Raw genomic sequence first — 22,323 nt, 5'->3', positions numbered from 1 at the left:
TCCAGATGTTCTGAACTGTCTGCAGGGGCCTTCCTCAGCTAAAATAACTTTACCCAATCCTGTGTCCCATCCCTGCAAGCAACCATGAAGACAATGTTTTTAAGCAACCAATTTGCTCTGTCATGCTGACTGATTTATATGCTCGCCTCTTTCTTGTTAACATTTTCTCCTGAACTAACAACAAAATCACTGAAGTGATGTAAGCAGGTCTTTTTGTGAGCTGAAAACTCAGTAGAAATGGTGTTTTTGTGTGTAAGAGTTTTCATGGCAAGGAAATACGTTTACTTTTTGTTTGTAATTCATCCGATTTTCTCTACATAATCTAGAGATGATGATGCAAATTTTCAGTATAAACTGCAGCAGCAAACTGTGAAAACCAAAATTTGTCAGCTTCAAAACTTTTGGCAAATACTGTACAATATATCCCAAGTCTATTCTGTACCATTGTAATTGTATACTGAATATAACAACCAAATGCACTAATATGATGATTAACATATTAGGATAGCCCATAATTTTAGTTATCTTTCCATGTATTTACTGTTCTGTAGCTTTCCACAAAGGAGACCTAGAAATACTCATTGATGAACAGGGAAAGATCCAGACAGAACCAATAAGAAATGTGTCTGTGACTGACTCAGTGTGTGCAGAAGGAACTTCCCCCAACAACATAAAGGGTAATATTTTCACAAATGCATGTATGGATGTGACGGGAGTTATTGGTCTCCTTTTCTTTATTAAACATATTACGGAACAGAATTAGGCTACTTTCACACTAGCGTTAACTGCAATCCGCCACAATGCGTCGTTTTGCCGAAAAAACGCATCCTGCAAAAGTGCTTGCAGGATGCGTTTTTTCCCCATAGACTTACATTAAGCGACGTATTGCGACGGATTGACACACGTCGCAACCGTCTTGCGACGGTTGCGCCGTACCGTCGGGACCAAAAAACGCTACATGTAACGTTTTTTGCTCACGACGGTCCGCTTTTTCCGACCGCGCATGTGCGGCCGGAACTCCGACCCCACCTCCCCGCACCTCACAATGGGGCAGCGGATGCGCTGGAAAAATGCATCCGCTGCCCCCGTTGTGCAGCGGAGACAACGCTAGCGTCGGGAACCTCGGCCCGACGCTAGTGTGAAAGTAGCCTAACAAAATAAAAACAAGTCTATAACCGATGGATGTGTCATCTGAATTCAGTATATACGTCTCGACATTGAAATTGCAAAACCAAAAAAAGGAAAAGGTGCAGATTTATTCAGTGTAGAGTATGAGTACCTTGCACATAATGCTATCAAGAGATTTTTAATGATTGACAAAGAAATGTTCTACCAATTTGATTATTATTGTCGTAATTTGCAGATTATTATCATGTCTATTGCTCGTCTGATTGCCATAATTCCACAACCTTTTTTTCCCCCAGTGTTACACTCCTCAACATTGAAATTGCATTTGCCCAAGCTCAGTGACACCCTGTGTTTTGGTGTAGTTATGTTCCGATTCACACTATCCAGTATAATGGTGCCATAGTAGTATTCTATAACCACAAGTAAAAATCCAAGATTCCTGTTGCCACAGGTGTTAATCATTGGTATAATAATAATTAACTTTCAAGGTACCATATCCTACCTGGTATAACTAGAAAAGCGTAAGATGTGGTTCATACAAGCCACATGCTGCATATAAATCTAAAATATCATAACTGTATAAATAAGCATGTAGTAAACAATCTCTAAAGATATGGATGCAGCAATAAGGAAACAAATTAAATCAAAAGGATCAAATATGTTGAAATCCAAATGCTTTTCCTCTATACCTGGTATCCCCCAACATCTATATGCCTCTCAACATACACAATAGCTACAGTTGTGTTCAAAACTTTACATACCCCATCAGAAATTTTGCTTTCTTGACGTTTTTTCAGAGAATATGAATGATAACACCAAAACTTTTTCTCCTCTCATGGTCAGTGGTTGGGTGGAGCCATTTATTGTCCAACGGTGTTTACTCTATTTAAATCATAATGACAATCCAAGAAATCCAAATGACCATGATCAAAAGTTCACATACCCTGGTGATTTTGGCATGATAACATGCACAGAAGTTGACACAAATGGGTTTGAATGGCTACTAAACATCCTCACCTGTGACCTGTTTGCTTGTAATCAGTGTGTGTGCATAAAAGCTGAGTGAGTTTCTGGAATCCAGACAGATTCTTCCATCTTTCATCCAGCCACTGACCTTTCTGGATTGAGTCATGGGGAAAGCAAAAGAATTGTCAACGGATCTACGGAAAAAGGTAGTTAGTTGAACTGTATAAAACAGGAAAGGGATACAAAAACATATCCAAGGAATTGATAATGCCAGTCAGCAGCATTCAAACTGTGATTAACAAATAAAAAACCAGGGGCTCTGTAAAAAAAACAAAAAAAAAACGGTCAGGTAGACCAACAAGAAGGTCATCCTCAACTGCCAAGAAAATTGTTTGGGATGCAAAAGAAAAACCCACAAACATCAGCTGAAATACAGGACTCTCTGAAAACTAGCGTGAAGAAGCATGAAGAAAAACGACCTGCATGGTCGAGTCACCAGAAGAAAGCCATTACTGCGCAAATGCCACATAGTATCTCGCCTACAATACGCAAAACAGCACTGATGCAAGCCTCAAAACTTCTGGAACAAGGTAATTTGGAGTGATGAGACCAAAATATGGCCACAATCATAACTGTTACATTTGGAGAGAGGTCAACAAGGCCTATGATGAAAGGAACACCATTCCTACTGTAAAGCACGGAGGTGGATCGCTGATGTTTTGGGGATGTGAGCGCTACAAATGCACAGGAAACTGGGTCAAAGTTGAAGGAAAGATGAATGCAGCACGTTATCAGCAAATACTGGGGGCAAATTTGCACTCATCAGCCCGGAAGCTGCGCATGGGACGTACTTTGACGTTCCAACATGACAAAGATCCAAAACACAAAGCCAGGTCGACCTGTCATTGGCTACAGCAGAACAAAGGTTCTGGAGTGGCCATCTCAGTCTCCTAACCTCAATATCATTGAGCCACTCTGGGGAGATCTCAAGCGCTCAGTTCATGCTAGATAGCCCAGGAATTTACAGGAACTGGAAGCATTTTGCCAAGAAGAGTGGGCAGCTTTATCATCTTAGAAAATAAAGAGCCTCAACCACAACTACCACGAAAGACTTCAAGCTGTCATTGATGTAAGAGGGGGCAATACACAGTATTAAGAAATGGGGTATGTGAACTTTTGAGGGTCATTTGGATGTTTTGGGATGTCATTATGATTTTTAAAGAAAACACAGTTTGAGAATAAATAGTTTCACCCAACCACTAACCATGAGTGGAGAAAAAGTTTTGGTGTTATTCATATTTTCCGAAAAAAGGCCAAGAAAGCAAAAATTCTGCCATGGTATGTAAACTTTTGAGCACATCTGTATGTATTCTATAGTCCAGCATCATGAATCATATAAAGAAAATGTACAAAACATGACCAAAATATGAAGTATTTAAAATCAAACAGTTTATCAGAAAAAATAGAAATCATACAAAAAAATATATACTGTATATACTCGAGTATAAGCCGAGGTACATAATTTTGCCACAAAATACTGGGTAAGCTTTATTGACTCCAGTATAAGTCGGGTATGCATTGTCTCTTAATCCCTGGCCTTGAATGCATGGCTTCCCCGTCCCTGTCATTGTATGTGGGAGCCATTCACACCCCCCGTCCCTGTCCTGGTATGAATAGCTCCTTATTCCCTATCCTTGTATGTATGGCTATTTATCCCCTATCCTTGTATGCATGATTCCTGTTAAAGGGAATCTGTCAACCCCCAGGACGTTTTTAAGTAAAAGGGGTGACAGGTTCCCTTTAATAAAAAAAAACATCCTATTTACCTGCCTGCGCGCCCTTGCTGGCACTGCATCTCGTTCGTTCCAGCGCCAGCAGCTCTTAAGGCAGAGCGATCACGTGGCCCCGCTCATTAAGGTAATGAATATGCACTCCACGCCTATGGGAGTGGAGAGATGTGCATATTCATTACTTTAATGAGTGGGGCCACATGATCGCTCGGCCGGAGGAGCTGCTGGCACCGGAACGAAAGATGCAGTGCCAGCAAGGGTGCGCAGGAAGGGGGTAGGATGTGTGCTGGAAGCCAAGGGCTGCGGCTGGCACTGTGCGCTATTACAGCAGCGCCACAGGTTTTAGCCACAGCCGCTGGCTCCTGCCTTTGTGACCTGCTACTCCGCCGCTCACCCTCCCCCACATCCCTCTGGGACAACTGACTCGTGTATAAGCTGAGGGGGGCGTTTTCAGTCACAAAAAAAAAGTGCTGAAAATCTCGGCTTATACACGACTATATACGGTATATATATTTGACAAGCTGAAACCAATGCAGTGGTGCACAGAAAAACACAATGACTGTGGATGTAGAGGTAAAGTAATGCCTCTATATAGAAGTACAGTAGACAGGACAATAATATAAAACTAGAGATGGAGCAGTAGTATGTTGGTACAGAAACAAATATGATACAAAGTGTATTAGTACCAACAGCAAGGCTACAGGATAGAATAGGATTGCCAGTCCTTAAATGTACAGTATGATAGGATATAATACAGTGCATGTGCAAGATAGAGAGAAATAAATACTTACTAATTACAGAAGCATGTGTCTGTGCAGTGCAGCCGGGTCCCCTATACGCGTTTCGGCGCTTGCCTTCTGTGGTGATTGGTGGAAGATGGAGCCAGTGGCCCATCCTCCACAAATGTATTCACCGTTGTTTAGATTCAGTGGATGCAGAGAACGGTGACGTCGGGCAAGGTGCGGCCTGTGAGCCACTATTACAGCCTTTAGGCTGTCTTTGTCCTCAGTTTACTGTACATTATTAAAGAGGTACTCTGGTCCACAAAACTTGACAGGGTTTTGCACCCCAGCTAGAAATACCTCCTTAGTTTTAGAAGTGTGTGTGTGCTTGGTATTGCAGTCCCACTCACTTTAACGGGACTAAGCTTCTATAAACTATTTAACCCCTTCATGACCTTGGGATTTTCCGTTTTTCCGTGTTTGTTTCTCACTCCCCTCCTTCCCAGAGCCATAACTTTTTTATTTTTCCGTCAATATGGCCATGTGAGGGCTTATTTTTTGCGGGACGAGTTGTACTTTTGAACTACATCATTGGTTTTACCATGTCGTGTACTAGAAATCGGGAAAAAAATTCCAAGTATGGTGAAATTGCAAAAAGAGTGCAGTCCCACACTTATTTTTTGTTTGGCTTTTTTGCTAGGTTCACTAAATGCTAAAACTGACCTGCCATTATGATTCTCCAGGTCAGTACGAGTTCATAGACACCTAATATGACTAGGTTATTTTTTATCTAAGTGGTGAACAAAAATTCCAAACTTTGATTAAAAAAAAAAAACAAATTGCGCCATTTTCCGATACTCGTAGCGTCTCCATTTTTCATGATCTGGGGTCGGTTGAGGGCTTATTTTTTGCGTGCCGAGCTGGCGTTTTTAATGATACCATTTCGGTGCAGATACGTTCTTTTGATCGCCCGTTATTGCATTTTAATGCAATGTCGCGGCGACCAAAAAAACGTAATTCTGGCATTTCAATTTTTTTTCTCGCTACGCCGTTTAGCCATCAGGTTAATGCTTCTTTTTATTGATAGATCGGGCGATTCTGAACACGGCGATACCAAATATGTGTAGGTTTTATTTTTTTTTATTGATATATTTTGATTGGGGCGAAAGGGGGGTGATTCAAACATTATATATATATATATATATATATATATATATATATATATATATATATATATATATATATATATATATATATATATATATATATATATATATATATATATTTAATTTTTTCACTTTTTTTTTTTTTTTACTTTTGCCATGCTTCAATAGCCTCCATGGGAGGCTAGAAGCTGGCACAATGCGATCGGCTCAATCTGATGTTCGCTGCTATGTAGCAGAAAAGCAGGTGTGCTGTGAGCGCCGACCACAGGGTGGCTATTCGTTATTTCATTGGTGATCGGTGGGCGCGGCCATCTTCCTTTGGCCGCGCGTGCGCAGAAGCGGCACTCTGCTGGCCGCGGCTTCAGGAAAATGGCCGCGGGATGCCGCGCGTGCGCAGATGGATATCGCGGCGGCCATTTTCCTGAAGCCGCGGCCAGCAGAGCGCCGCTTCTGCGCACGCGCGGCCAAAGGAAGATGGCCGCGCCCACCGATCACCAATGAAATAACGAACAGCGCGCTCTTTTAAATCCCCTGGCAGAGGATTCGGGACCTTGGGCATGCGCACACCACTACGCCACCAACGGAAAACTACGCAAAATCTGGGGGAAGACAACACGCCCTTTTGACCAGACCAGCCTGATTGACAGGCGAAAACGGAGACTTTGCAAAGGTATTTCGGCAACTTAGGTGGGTAATAAACGCATAACAAACACACTAATGTAACGCCCACCTCTGCCCCTATTTAACGCTATTTTTATCCCATCTTCCAAAAACGTGGTGACAGGTTCCCTTTAAGACTGTCGTGTTTGATTTAAAGGGAATCTGTCACCCCAAAATTCACCTATAAGCTTAAGCCCCCGTCTCACATAGCGAGATCGCTAGCGAGATCGCTGCTGAGTCACAAGTTTTGTGACGCAACAGCGACCTCAGTAGCGATCTCGCTATGTGTGACACGTACCAGCGATCAGGCCCCTGCTGTGAGATCGCTGGTCGTGTCGGAATGGCCTGGACCTTTTTTTGGTCGTTGAGGCCCCGCTGACATTGCTGAATCGGTGTGTGTGACACCGATCCAGCGATGTCTTCACTGGTAACCAGGGTAAACATCGGGTTACTAAGCGCAGGGCCGCGCTTAGTAACCCGATGTTTACCCTGGTTACCAGCGTAAATGTAAAAAAAAAACAAACACTACATACTCGCCTTTCGGTGTCCAGGTCCCTTGCCGTCTGCTTCCTGCTCTCACTGATTGCCGGCCGTACAGTGAGAAGTGAGAGCACAGCAGTGACGTCACCGCTGCGCTCTGCTCTCAGTGTACGGCGGCAATCAGTGAGAGCAGGAAGCAGACGGCAAGGGACCTGGACACCGAAAGGCGAGTATGTAGTGTTTGTTTTTTTTGGTAACCAGGGTAAACATCGGGTTACTAAGCGCGGCCCTGCGCTTAGTAACCCGATGTTTACCCTGGTTACCCGGGTGCTGCAGGGGGACTTCGGCATCGTTGAAGACAGTTTCAACGATGCCGAAGTCGTTCCCCTGATCGTTGGTCGCTGGGGAGAGCGGTCTGTGTGACAGCTCCCCAGCGACCACACAGCGACTTACCAACGATCACGGCCAGGTCATATCGCTGGTCGTGATCGTTGGTAAATCGCTTAGTGAGACGGGGCCTTAAGGCCACGGCATCAGGGGCTTATCTACAGCATTTTGTAATGCTGTAGATAAGCCCCCATTGTAACCTGAAAGAGAAGAAAAACAAGTTAGATTATACTCACCCAGGTCCCGGTTCGGTTTGGGTCCAATGGGCATCGCAGGTCCGGGTCTGGCACCTCCCATCTTCATATGACAACGTCCTCTTCTTTGCTTCTTGCCGCGGCTCCTGCACAGGCGTACTTTATCTGCCCTGCCCTCAACAGGACAGACAGGGCAGTTTCTAGCCCAAAAATGACACAGGGCGAGAGTAGGAAATTTCTCCCCCCCCCCCCCCCCCCGGCACCGAAAATAATAAACATTATTTTTGTGGGCTTGAGTAATAAATAGAGAGCAGGCTTGTATCTTCCCTTTTTTTAATAAATTATAATTTGCCTTTAACTTATATAGAACTTGGGGAAAAGGGACAAGTATGCTAATTATTAACGGTGAGAACAAAGTTGTAGGTAAATAATATCTATTAATTATTTTGGAAACAGATCCTAAAAATTGTAGGTTGCAGATTTATGAGAAACTGACTCTTCTAGATTTAGCCGCTGCAAAAGCATTAATAGCTTCCGAATAATTCAGCTTTTCTGCCAGTTCATTTTCTATTGATAAAATAGCAAGAGATGATAACCTCTCATCTGTCATTGTGGTACGAAGATATGTTTTTATCAGCTTCAGTTTGCTAAAGCTTCTCTCACTGCTTGCAACTGTAATCGGAATAGTTAGTAATATCCTCATGGCAATCCATATGTTTTTAAACAGGTCATGAGAGTGCGTGTAATTTATGTGCTTCAAAACCTCCAGTGGTGTTATAGAAGAATTTGAAATCATTGGCTGAATATGTTTTAATTCTTCCAGCAATTCATTGCCGTCAATGTCACATTGTAGTTTGTCTACCTCTGCAGTATGGCTTAGCATATTTTCCAACGATTTGCACATATTTTTAAGTTGTTCTTTTTCTGGCAAATCTTTAATGTTGTATAGAAAGCCCCAACATTTATTATGCTCAGACAGTTGTGAGAAACGCCTCTCCAGTGATGCAACCATGTTATCTACAAGAGGGTAGAAAACAGAAATCTTAAAATGTTGCTCTGCATCTGTAATTAACTCATCCTGACTTTCATAGTCAAACAATTTTTTTTTTTTACTGGGCCTTTTATTTATTGTAAATTTAGCTTCGATGCCCAAGTCTGTAGCCATTTCAGTGGCCACGGTCTTTGCAGATTCATAGCCAGAATCACGATATTCTTTTACAAATATGGTACACTTCTTCAACAAATCGTTGCATCGAGTCATCTCCATATTTTTTGACTGCATAGATTTACTTACGATTTGTACCTGAAATAAAAGGTCATACCATACTACCAGTGTGATTAGAAAGGCAAAGTCTTCCAACATCACTGACAGTGACTTTGCTTCAGAAGCAAGAGTGGGATCATCAACCTTTTGCTCCAAATCTAGGAGAGCCTCGTGAATTTCCGGATATTGGGGCTGCTGGGAAGGGAAGGACTAATCCATAGGCAGGGGGTGGGCATTTTTGCTATACTGCTACCACTGTCAGACTAGACTGCAGCCTGTCCTGTCCAGCATTGAAATTGGCAACAGCCAGGCAGCCTAGTCTGACAGTGATAGTGTGTGTGCTTAGCTCTTTGATCACTGTCTCAGGGAGCGCCCGTGCTCAGCCGAGAGCGCGGCGCCCCTGCACAGTATATTGGGACAGGTGAACGGCACGGTATATTGGGGGCAGGTGAACAGCACGGTATATTGGGGGTATGTGAATGGCACCGTATATTGGGGGCAGGTGAACGGCATGGTATATTAGGGCAGGTGAATGGCACAGTGTATTGGGGGGCAGGTGAATGGCACGGTATATTGGGGCAGGTGAATGGCACGGTATACTGGGGGCAGGTGAATGGCACAGTATATTGGGGCACGTGAATGGCACAGTATATTAGGGCAGGTGAACGGCACGGTATATTGGGGGCATGTGAATGGCACAGTATATTGGGGCAGGTGAACGGCACAGTATATTGGGGGCAGGTGAACGTCACAGTATATTGGGGGTATGTGAATGGCACAGTATATTGGGGGCATGTGAATGGCACAGTATATTTGGGCAGGTGAACGGCACGGTATATTGGGGGCATGTGAATGGCACAGTATATTGGGGCAGGTGAACGGCACGGTATATTGGGGGCAGGTGAACGGCACGGTATATTGGGGCAGGTGAATGGCACGGTATATTGGGGCAGGTGAATGGCACAGTATATTAGGGCATGTGAATGGCACAGTATATTAGGGCAGGTGAACGGCACGGTATATTGGGGGCATGTGAATGGCACAGTATATTGGGGCAGGTGAACGGCACGGTATATTGGGGGCAGGTGAACGTCACAGTATATTGGGGGTATGTGAATGGCACAGTATATTGGGGGCATGTGAATGGCACAGTATATTAGGGCAGGTGAACGGCACGGTATATTGGGGGCATGTGAATGGCACAGTATATTGGGGCAGGTGAACGGCACGGTATATTGGGGGCAGGTGAACGGCACGGTATATTGGGGCAGGTGAATGGCACGGTATATTGGGGGCAAGTGAATGGCACAGTATATTGGGGCAGGTGAATGGCACAGTATATTAGGGCAGGTGAACGGCACGGTATATTGGGGGCATGTGAATGGCACAGTATATTGGGGCAGGTGAACGGCACGGTATATTGGGGGCAGGTGAACGGCACGGTATATTGGGGCAGGTGAATGGCACGGTATATTGGGGGCAAGTGAATGGCACAGTATATTGGGGCAGGTGAATGGCACAGTATATTAGGGCAGGTGAACGGCACGGTATATTGGGGGCATGTGAATGGCACAGTATATTGGGGCAGGTGAACGGCACGGTATATTGGGGGCAGGTGAACGGCACGGTATATTGGGGCAGGTGAATGGCACGGTATATTGGGGGCAAGTGAATGGCACAGTATATTGGGGCAGGTGAATGGCACAGTATATTAGGGCAGGTGAACGGCACGGTATATTGGGGGCATGTGAATGGCACAGTATATTGGGGCAGGTGAACGGCACGGTATATTGGGGGCAGGTGAACGGCACGGTATATTGGGGGCAGGTGAACGGCACGGTATATTGGGGGCAAGTGAATGGTACAGTATATTGGGGGGCATGTGAATGGCATAGTATATCGGGGCAGTCACTTTTGAGAGAAGAGGCAGATAACTGGGGCATGTCGCTGTCACTGACACCTTTGCATTGTCGCCTGGTGCCAAGTAGAAATCAGCAGGAGCTAAATGTTTCCACATACCAGCGCGGAGCGGAGGTGAGTGGCGGCGCCGAGGTGGCCGCAACCATTATGTGCGGTGCGGGGGGGGGGGCGCGGCGACGCGAGGCGATGATCTGACCGCTCAGCTGTCAGATTTGCAGCTGAGTTCGGGCAGGGCGCGCCCGCGCTCAGCACTGAGCGCGGCATCCGCGCCCCTGACAGCCCTTAAACAGCAGCAGCAGCGGGCAGGGGACCACCGGGGCCCGAGGCCTCTCCTGCGCCCCCCGGCCCCACGGCGCCCCGTGTGGCCGCCCTGCCCGCCCTGTTGAAGAAACGGCCCTGAGGACAGATACCAACCTCTTGTGGCGGTGGACTTAACTTGATAAGAAAAAAAAAAAAATCAACAATCAGAAATTAAACATGTCAGATCCTTCTGTCCTTCAACATCAAATGTGGTGAGAGTTAAGAGTCCCCCACACACAGAAGACTGTCAGCCGATATCGGCAGGTTCAGCCTACATTAGTCTAATGTGCATAGGTTGCATAAGAATTAAGACAGTATTGATTAACCCCTTTCTGACATCGGACGTACTATCCCGTCGAGGTGGGGTGGGCCCGTATGACCACTGACGGGATAGTACGTCCAGCGCGATCGGCCGCGTTCACGGGGGGAGCGCGGCCTAGTGTCACCTGACTATCGCAGCTGACATCCGGCACGATGTGCCATGAGCGGTCACGGACTGCCCCCCGGCACATTAACCCCCGGCACACTGCGATCAAACATCGCAGTGTTCCGGCGGTATAGGGAAGCATCGCGCAGGGAGGGGGCTTCCTTTTGGCTTCCCCGAGACCCCCGGAGCAACGCGATGTGATCGCGTTGCTCCGAGGGTCTCTTACCTCCTCCTCCCTGCAGCAGGCCCGGATCCAAGATGGCCGCGGCATCCGGGTCCTGAAGGGAGGTGGCTTCACTGCGCCTGCTCAGAGCAGGCACCGGGAAGCCTCCAGGAGCTGTGCACGTCAGATCGCCGATCTGACACAGTGCACAGCAAAGTGTCAGATCGGCGATCTTACACTATAACATCATGCCCCCCCCCCCTGGAGCAATGTTAGTGTAAAAAAAAAAATTTTCACATGTAAAAAAAAAAAAAAAATTCCCCCCCAAAAAATGCAAAAAAAAAAAAATACTGTTCCTATAAATACATTTCATTATCTAAATAAAAAAAACAAACAATAAAAGTACACATATTTAGTATCGCCACGTCCGTAGCGACCCGACCTATAAAACTGTCCCACTAGTTAACCCCTTCAGTGAACACCGTAAAAAAACCACAAAGAAACGAGGCAAAAAACAACGCTTTATCATACCGCCAAATAAAAAGTGGAATAACATGCGATCAAAAAGACGGATAGAAAACGTCATCTTGTCCCGCAAAAAATGAGCCGCCATACAGCGTCAAAGAAAAAATAAAAAAGTTTTAGTCCACGGAATAAAGCGATGCAAAAAATATTTTTTTCTATAAAATAGTTTTTATCGTATAAAAGCACCAAAACATAAAAAAATGATATAAATGAGGTATCGCTGTAATCGTACTGACCCGAAGAATAAGGGTATGTGTCCACGTTAAGGCTTGCTTCAGGCTTTGGTCAGGATTTTATGCAAGTAAAATCCTGACCAAAACTGCACCTGAGGTCACTGGCAGGTCACCTGCGGTGTGCCTGCATGTTTTGCTCATTGTAGCAACATGCTGCGTTTTGAAAAAACGCACCGCGCATGCGTTTTCGCGGCAAAAACGCATGCGTTTTTTAACGCATAGTGGAGTCGGGATTTCATGAAATCTCCTCCACTATGCTGTAACATCTGGACGCTGCGTTTTTGACGCTGCGGAAAAACGCAACGTCAAAAACGCAGCGTTTCCTGAACGTGGACACATACCCTTAAACTGCTTTATCCATTTTACCAAACGCGGAACGGTATAAACGCCTCCCCCAAAAGAAATTCATGAATAGCTGGTTTTTGGTCATTCTGCCTCACAAAAATCGGAATAAAAAGCGATCAAAAAATGCCCGAAAATGTTACAAATAAAAACGTCAACTCGTCCCGCAAAAAACAAGACCTCATATGACTCTGTGGACCAAAATATTGAAAAATTATAGCTCTCAAAATGTGGTAACGCAAAAAATATTTTTTCAATAAAAAGCGTCTTTCAGTGTGTGACGGCTGCCAATCATAAAAATCCGCTAAAAAACCCGCTATAAAAGTAAATCAAACCCCCCCTTCATCACCCCCTTAGTTAGCGAAAAATTAAAAAATTAAAAAAATGTATTTCCATTTTCCCATTAGGGTTAGGGCTAAGGCTAGGGTTAGGGCTAGGGTTAGGGCTAGGGTTAGGGCTAGGGTTAGGGCTAGGGTTAGGGCTAAAGTTAGGGTTAGGGTTTGGATTACATTTACGGTTGAGATTAGGGTTGGGATTAGAGTTAGGGGTGTGTCAGGGTTAGGGGTGTGGTTAGGGTTAAGTTTGGGATTAGGGTTAGGGATGTGTTTGGATTAGGGTTTCAGTTATAATTGGGTTTTTTTCACTGTTTAGGCACATCAGGAGCTCTCCAAACACGACATGGCGTCCGATCTCAATTCCAGCCAATTCTGCGTTGAAGAAGTAAAACAGTGCTCCTTCCGAGCTCTCCCGTGCGCCCAAACAGGGGTTTACCCCAACATATGGGGTATCAGCGTACTCAGGACACATTGGACAACAACTTTTCGGGTCCAATTTCTCCTGTTATCCTTGGAAAAATACAAAACTGGGGGCTAAAAAATAATTTTTGTGGAAAAAAAAAAAGATTTTTTATTTTCATGGCTCTGCGTTATAAACTGTAGTAAAACACTTGGGGGTTCAAAGTTCTCACAACACATCTAGATAAGTTCCTTGGGGAGTCTAGTTTCCAATATGGGGTCACTTGTGGGGGGGTTTCTACTGTTTAGGTACATTAGGGGCTCTGCAAATGCAATGTGACGCCTGCAGACCAATCCATCTAAGTCTGCATTCCAAATGACGCTCCTTCCCTTCCGAGCTCTGCCATGCGCTCAAACGGTGGTTTCCCACCCACATATGGGGTATCAGCGTACTCAGGACAAATTGGACAACAACTTTTGGGGTCTAATTTCAACTGTTACCCTTGCAAAAATACAAAACTGGGGGCTAGAAAATAATTTTTGTGGAAAATTTTTTATTTTTTATTTTCACGGCTCTGCGTTATAAACTGTAGTGAAATACTTGGGGGTTCAAAGTTCTCACAACACATCTAGATAAGTTCCTTGGGGGGTCTAGTTTCCAATATGGGGTCACTTGTGGGGGGTTTCAATGTTTAGGCACATCAGGGGCTCTCCAAACGCAACATGGCGTCCCATCTCAATTCCTGTCAATTTTGAATTGAAAAGTCAAATGGCGCTCCTTCGCTTCCGAGCTCTACCATGCGCCCAAACAGTGGTTTACCCCCACATATGAGGTATCGGCGTACTCAGGACAAATCGTACAACAACTTTTGGGGTCCATTTTCTCCTGTTACCCTTGGTAAAATAAAACAAATTGGAGCTGAAGTAAATTTTTTGTGAAAAAAAGTTAAATGTTCATTTTTATTTAAACATTTCAAAAATTCCTGTGAAACACCTGAAGGGTTAATAAACTTCTTGAACGTGGTTTTGAGCACCTTGAGGGGTGCAGTTTTTAGAATGGTGTCACGCTTGGTTATTTCTATCATATAGACCCCTCAAAATGACTTCAAATGAGATGTGGTCCCTAAAAAAAAAAATGGTGTTGTAATAATGAGAAATTGCTGGTCAAATTTTAACCCTTATAGTTCCCTAACAAAAAAAAATGTTGGTTCCAAAATTGTGCTGATGTAAAGTAGACATGTGGGAAATGTTACTTATTAAGTAGTTTGTGTGACATCTCTGTGATTTTATTGCATAAAAATAAAAATTTGGAAAATTGCGAAATTTTCAAAATTTTCTCCAAATTTCCGTTTTTTTCACAAATAAACGCAGGTAATATCAAAGAAATTTTATCACTATCATGAAGTACAATATGTCACGAGAAAATGTCAGAATCACCGAGATCCGTTGAAGCGTTCCAGAGTTATAACCTCATAAAGGGACAGTGGTCAGAATTGTAAAAATTGGCCCGGTCATTAACGTGCAAACCACCCTTGGGGGTAAAGGGGTTAAAGGTTTCCCACAAAGACGGTTTAGCAACTTCTGGACCACATAGACTTCAAATGCCAGGGTTATCCATGCATTATTTTGCAGTTATGCTGTAAAACATCACTATATAGTTAAGGTACCGTCACATTAAGCGACGCTGCAGCGATAGCGACAACGATGCCGATCGCTGCAGCGTCGCTGTTTGATCGCTGGAGAGCTGTCACACAGACCGCTCTCCAGCGACCAACGATGCCGAGGTCCCTGGGTAACCAGGGTAAACATCGGGTTACTAAGCGCAGAGCCGCGCTTAGTAACTCGATGTTTACCCTGGTTACCAGCGTAAAAGTAAAAAAAACAAACAGTACATGCTCACCTGCGCGTCCCCCAGCTTCTGCTTCCTTACACTGACTGAGCTCCGTCCCTAACAGCACAGTGGTGACGTCACCGCTGTGCTTTCACTTTCACTTTAGGGCCGGGCTCAGTCAGAGCAGGAAGCAGACGGCAGGGGACGCGCAGGTGAGTATGTACTGTTTGTTTTTTTTACTTTTACGCTGGTAACCAGGGTAAACATCGGGTTACTAAGCGCGGCCCTGCGCTTAGTAACCCGATGTTTACCCTGGTTACCAGTGTAAAACATCGCTGGTATCGTTGCTTTTGGTGTCAAACACAACGATACACGGCGATCGGACGACCAAATAAAGTTCTGGACTTTATTCAGCGACCAGCGACATCACAGCAGGATCCTGATCGCTGCTGCGTGTCAAACTAAACGATATCGCTAGCGAGGACGCTGCAACGTCACGGATCGCTAGCGATATCGTTTAGTGTGACGGTACCTTTAGTAAGCAGCTACATGAGATCATGCGGGAGCTGGAAACCGTCTGTCAGACATAGACTGACTCCCTATAGAGAAGACTACCCTGAAGGAGCTTTGTGTATACAGATTACAAAGTGCTTATAGTACTTGCTTCTCCAGACCCAGTGATAATGTGATTGCCGGGAGAGTGAGCCATTGTGTCCTGAAAGTACGTGCACATCTTTTTAAAGCATAATCTACCTGGAACCAGCCTAAAAAAATTGCAACAAAAAAGCCAAATAGAACAAACATACACAGCAATGTGACAAGGACTCGCTGAGCAAATGTTTTGTCTTTTATAACGTCTTGGTTGTTTCAGCCTTGGAAAGCAGCTAAAAAGTAGTGACTGGTCCTTTGTCCTGGCAGTTTCTACTTGGAACCCACCATCCTCTTATAAAAGCAATGCAAAAGATGTAACAGAAGACGCTTCAGGAAAAACATGCCATGTGCACATACCCCAACAGACCCAACGCAGCAATGCTGTGCAGCCAGAAGGCTGTAGTTGCCCTGTAACTGGGGCAAATATGCCAGCCCCAGAAACAAGTGAAATCAGAAATTAAGAAATAAAAATGTTGTAAATGGTCTCATCTCTCCCTATGTCCCCAGACAGGAACTTTAAGCTACATTTTCACTAAAATGTTGGGAGTGTTTCAGAGAAAAACACTTTGCTGCAACCATGCATACTCTGCCCGTGGACAGCAGGAATTGACTGACAGGTCTGTTTAAGATGGACTCATCAGTTACTACTAATAAATTTCCACAACAAAAATCGTCATTGTTGCATTCATATAGCAATGTTTTAACTCTGTGCAGAATATATGTGTTATTTGTTAAAAAAAAAAAAAATCATTAGAGACTATAAATACGGTACATACCGTAAGTTTTATTTGTAATATATGTCTGTTTATTACCTAGAATCCTTTGTCATCCCGGAAAGAGACATGTACTCGCCTGAAAAGTCTAATATGGTCAACATGCAGAAATGCCAAGGAAATCTGGCATCACCCTCCTGCTCCAGTGCAAGAATAACTGCTAACAGGACCTATAGGAGCAAACCAGCACAGAATGGCATCCTGACAAAGATGCATGAGGAGGAGCATCAGCAGCAGATGTCTATCCTCCAGCTGCAGTTAATTCAAATGAATGAGGTCCATGTGGCTAAAGTCCAACAGATCGAGCGTGAATGTGAAATGGCTGAGGTCGAACACCGAATAAAAATGGAGATCCTGAACAAAAAGAAAATGTACTGGGAGAGGAAACTGCAAACAATCACAAAAGAGTGGCCAGTAGCATCATTTAATAGAAAGTTTCCAAACTCGCCATAATTCTTAGTATTTCCAAGTGGTTCTAAAGGTACTTGGAAGAACACTGGCAGGAACCCTGTACAAGGCTCAGCCATCACTATGAACTATCAGTAGGCCCAAACACTGGCAACAGCTTCTGTGTAGGAAAATCATTACAAATAAATATAAATAAAAAGACGGCAAAAGTTCTAGGACTTGCTGGTATTGGGAGCAATGTGTTTTTGCTTTTAGTAGAAATGAAAACACGACGTGGAAGGCCTGTCTGCCTTAACACAAAGCTTATGACAACATAAGCAGGAGAGTTTTTCTTCCCACAAACTGTTTTTTTCCCTCACCTTAAAGGGGTTGACAGATCTAAAAAGCAAAGTCTGCATCTGAGCATATGAACTGTGTGACAAGGTGCGATGGGCACATTCACAATTCTCTTTTATGCCCCATGAGAGTGGGCTGTCACTTGATCACATGTGAGACTTGCATACTTGTGATCACATGCAGATTCATCTCATCTGGCTTCTCTCCGTACAAAAGAATAGACAAGCTGGGTTACAATAAATGGCACATGTTTGCAAGTATGCAAATTGCCCACTCACACAGGAGATTTAGGGGAATCGTGATGGTGTGCACATCACACACTGTCACAATTCGCCAGTCTGCAGTTAGAAAAACTGAACATTTTGGTTCTTAGACCAAACAACCTCTTTAAGTTCTTTGTATTGTTTCCTTGTTGTTTTGCTGGATTTTTTGGTACATTATTTGGGTAAAATCTGGATAATTAGTATCCATAAATAAATCTATGGAAATTCTGTGATTTGGACCTAAATGACCATAATTCTTCTGGACAATACCAAACCTTATAGCAAGAGTTCTTGAAATACTAATGGTGGAGGGTGATATGGCTGTTATTTCTACCATCTGCAGTAATGTTTACGTAATCCTCCACTGTTATGGGTTTAAGGTTATCCAGGTATTGAAGAGGCCAAAGGTACAAATAAAACAAACCATTGTGTCTTATTTATATCATGTTATCTGACTGAGAAATCAGGGTTGTCGTAAACTTTGAGTGAAGCACTCTACTGTTTAAGCACAAATGAAGATGAGTGCTGTACACCCTTGTGTGGCTACACTAAACTTTCCACTGCTACTCATCTACTAGTAACAGTATTTATGTATTGAAAATAGAAATGTGTTGAAAAAGTTATGGTGGTCTGATTTTCATTTTCTACACACTTAATTCTACTACAAAAGGTTGTACATTGATCATGTAGTTCTATCCTGATGGGGCTAGAAAAGGATATTGTTTCCAAGCACTGAAAGGAAAAGTAAAAAATCTGCTTTCTGATTCTGGTAAAATATTAAAAATCAAACATTTTGATTATGGAGTGAAAAAAATAAAACCGCTATAGACTTATGTGGGGGTGATGGGAAGACTGATGTATTTAGTGTGTAAAAAGTGTAGTCCATCCTCCAGTCAAGAGTGAACTGTATTGCGCAAATGAAAATAGAAATAATTTGTAAGTGAAAATAAAATAAGTTCAGATTTTATTGTTTTTATGGACAAGTGAGTGTTTATCTGACATGTAAGATTTTGGCTGTAGCTGCTGGATTCTATTTATTTATTTTTTTTAATTTTTATTTGTGACTAAATTCACCCAAACAAGTACAAATTATATCAAAGGTATATTATAACAAAATCCTAGAATGCTCAAAATGTGAATTGTAAATTTGAAAAGTGATATTTCCCCCTTATTAAATTTCAAATGCCTAGTCACTATACCTAATGGCTTCGGTCAGTGAGATTACTGCTCTGTCACGTTCACACATCCTCCTGTCGTGGCCTGTCTACAGTCTACAGGTCTCCTGCTCCCCATTTGACAGCCTTGTATACTGTATGTCTGAGGTTGTTGAGTTCGGATGAGGTCGGTACTTGAACTGTGAAACATGCATGTGTGAACAGTTGCTTCTGAGGCATAGGGAACATGGCCAACCAAGGGAATTTTTCAATCCATGACTCAGACCGCATGCTTCTCATTGTATAGTATAGCGCATGTTCCTGATAGGCTGACTATGCCTAAAATTACTTTTAAATCAGTCCATGAATTCACTGTTGCATTTGCTAAAATTTTACCTATATAGTTCTTCTGTGACTGCAGACTTGTGAATTGTTGTAGCAAGCACAGTTAGAATTCTCCAGTGCTTGGATCAGGCAGTAATGTGACCATAAGTATGCAATAATGCATACTCCCGGTACATTCAGACTAGCTGTGCAGCCTCGTGTAATACAAGTGAATTGAGTGAGGCTGTGCACATCTAGTTGAAAAGTGGCTGGAAATATGCATATTGGAGGATCCAGACTGTGACTGCAGACTTTTGTGACAAGCCTGAAAACCTCTTTGAAGTGGGTTTTGAAGTGAACAGATTTGCTTCAAATACTCCTAAGATTAGTGGGCTTATACTAGGCGCTTCCTAGAACCATACAACAAATCCAATCAGGAAGAAGCAGATGCCAAAAAAAATATATAAAACCACATAATTTTATTAATGCACAGACTAAAATCGTTAAACAACCACATAAAAAAATGGAGTAGCAATACAAAAGAAGGGGCAACCCAATCAGATGGTACAACCACAATGAATAATAAGAAAATACAACAAAGTGAGACTATGAGCAAATTAGTCCCCAATAGTGGCTATTTATGATAGATTACGTACTGTACCAAACTAGTCTCATGTATATTCCAAGCCATATAGGTAATAGATAAGTATAACACAAAAACTGCTGGATCATGTTAGCCCATAGTCAACAGTAAATCTACCACATTTCAGTGTCGTGTAGACAATCATTATGGTATACCTAGTGTAGATCCCAATGAATCAGATCAAGGTATAGTGCATTATGCTCAGGATATACAATGCACCGGTCTCTACATATAAGTATTTCCACCTAGATAGAGGTCATAAATGCAGTGTGCTATATAAGCTAGAAATAACGATCTTGTGATTATACTGTCTTAGTGCCTAAGGGGCAATCACCTCCCACACATAAAGATGTACTAGGCACCACATATTAACATAGAAACGTGATACATATAGATACAATGAAAGGTGTACGACCTGATTAGGCTGTCCGTGTCCCCGACGCGCGTTTCGCGTGCAGCTTCTTCAATGGGGGTTTCATGACACATGAATATACATGAGACTAGTTTGGTACAGTACTTCTTGGGGACTAATTTGCTCATAGTCTCACTTTGTTGTATTTTCTTATTATTCATTGTGGTTGTACCATCTGATTGGGTAGCCCCTTCTTTTGTATTGCTACTCCATTTTTTATGTGGTTGTTTAACCATTTTAGTCTGTGTATTAATAAGATTTGCTTCAAAGTCCACGAAAAGTTTGTGTGAACATACACTACACTCGGGCAAAATACACGCTGACTTATCACATATGTAGTTAAGGGCTTTAACGAGAATCCTAACTGATTCATGCAGCACGTTACAAGCAAAATTAACAAAACACTGGTTCTCATTTAAATCAGGTATGTTTTACTTCATATGTGTACAGGGAAATCACAATCACTCAAAGAGACTCAGGAAAAATCTGCTAGAGATTAGACTCAGACTAATCACTGAAATCACATGGTCAAGATTTTAAATGAGCAGTTTCAGAATAAAACATACCTGGCTGAAATCACAGAGCCGGTCTCGGATTCATGCTGTCTGTGGTTCGAGCAGAATGAATAAACTGTCAGGTTACTTTAAAGAGATTCTGACTGTTGAAACATAACCTCTACATGATTAAACCTACAACATAATGCAACAACTCAAAAAATAATAAGAAAATTTCTTTATTGACAGTCATAGAATACCATAAGACATATATAAAAGGGGAAACAAAAACAGGTGGAAAAAAGTGCAAAGCTGTACAAAGGCCAATGATAGGCGTTTTATAACCAGTCCAGACAATTTATATCCAATTATAACGCATAGATAACAATTATATCATGTTTTTTTTTTTTTTTTTTTTTTTTGTATATACATAAAATAGACTGGTTGAATAAATAGTTCACTATGTATATGACGGTTAAGAATCAGATTTCACATAAGATTGTCACCCAGTATATCTATACAAATGTACTAGCAAGGTATGATTCATTTATATAGCACCAAAATGTCTAATGGATTATAGTCACAGCACAACATAATTACCCATGTATCAGCATAATGCAATTGGCATATAACATGCTGCGATTCAATGACATTCTCCAATGATTATGGACATAGAGGCCCATAAAATGGGTTTGTAAGGTGAAAAATGAAAAATGAGAGACTGAGTCAAGAAATAAGATACTTAACCGTGTAGAAGGTCCTATGACAGCCAGCACCCGCCCGACGCGCGTTTCGCCTGAGCCTCGTCAAAGCTCAGGCGAAACGCGCGTCGGGCGGGTGCTGGCTGTCATAGGACCTTCTACACGGTTAAGTATCTTATTTCTTGACTCAGTCTCTCATTTTTCATTTTTCACCTTACAAACCCATTTTATGGGCCTCTATGTCCATAATCATTGGAGAATGTCATTGAATCGCAGCATGTTATATGCCAATTGCATTATGCTGATACATGGGTAATTATGTTGTGCTGTGACTATAATCCATTAGACATTTTGGTGCTATATAAATGAATCATACCTTGCTAGTACATTTGTATAGATATACTGGGTGACAATCTTATGTGAAATCTGATTCTTAACCGTCATATACATAGTGAACTATTTATTCAACCAGTCTATTTTATGTATATACAAAAAAAAAAAAAAAAAAAAAAAAAAAAAACATGATATAATTGTTATCTATGCGTTATAATTGGATATAAATTGTCTGGACTGGTTATAAAACGCCTATCATTGGCCTTTGTACAGCTTTGCACTTTTTTCCACCTGTTTTTGTTTCCCCTTTTATATATGTCTTATGGTATTCTATGACTGTCAATAAAGAAATTTTCTTATTATTTTTTGAGTTGTTGCATTATGTTGTAGGTTTAATCTAATTGTGTAAATGCACGCTATATATCTTATTTTGTATATATGTGTATTCATAACCTCTACATGAATCAAACCAGAAAATATGCCAATTTAAGTGCTAAGTGGTGGCACATCGGTTAGTGCACTGTTGCACCAACAGATTTTATATGCCACCTCTTCCTCCCTCACTGTTGCTAGCACTGGCTTGTTTGAGCTTTTTTTGC

At 42.6% G+C, this 22,323-nt stretch overlaps 1 protein-coding gene across 7 annotated transcripts in view; it reads left to right on the top strand.

Annotated features, from left to right (window-relative positions):
• The window catches only part of MSANTD3 (Myb/SANT DNA binding domain containing 3), a 67,238-nt gene extending 48,378 nt beyond the window's left edge, over nt 1-18,860 (top strand). For 3 of the 7 annotated variants that reach the window (XM_077269659.1, XM_077269660.1, XM_077269656.1), the window contains exons 4-5: nt 552-677; nt 16,700-18,635. In XM_077269659.1, coding sequence (XP_077125774.1) covers nt 552-677; nt 16,700-17,109 — 536 coding nt within the window. In that variant the 3' untranslated portion in view covers nt 17,110-18,635. Of the gene's footprint in view, nt 1-551; nt 678-16,699 lie in introns of all 7 variants that reach the window. The other 4 variants (XM_077269658.1, XM_077269662.1, XM_077269661.1 and 1 more) reach the window with 4 other exon arrangements.
• The last annotated feature ends 3,463 nt before the right edge of the window (nt 18,861-22,323 follow it).

Source organism: Ranitomeya variabilis, chromosome 6 (assembly GCF_051348905.1).
Source record: "Ranitomeya variabilis isolate aRanVar5 chromosome 6, aRanVar5.hap1, whole genome shotgun sequence".
Classification (NCBI taxonomy): domain Eukaryota; kingdom Metazoa; phylum Chordata; class Amphibia; order Anura; family Dendrobatidae; genus Ranitomeya; species Ranitomeya variabilis.
The sequence above is the reverse complement of the archived record's forward strand: the minus strand, read 5'-3'. Positions and strand labels throughout refer to the sequence as shown.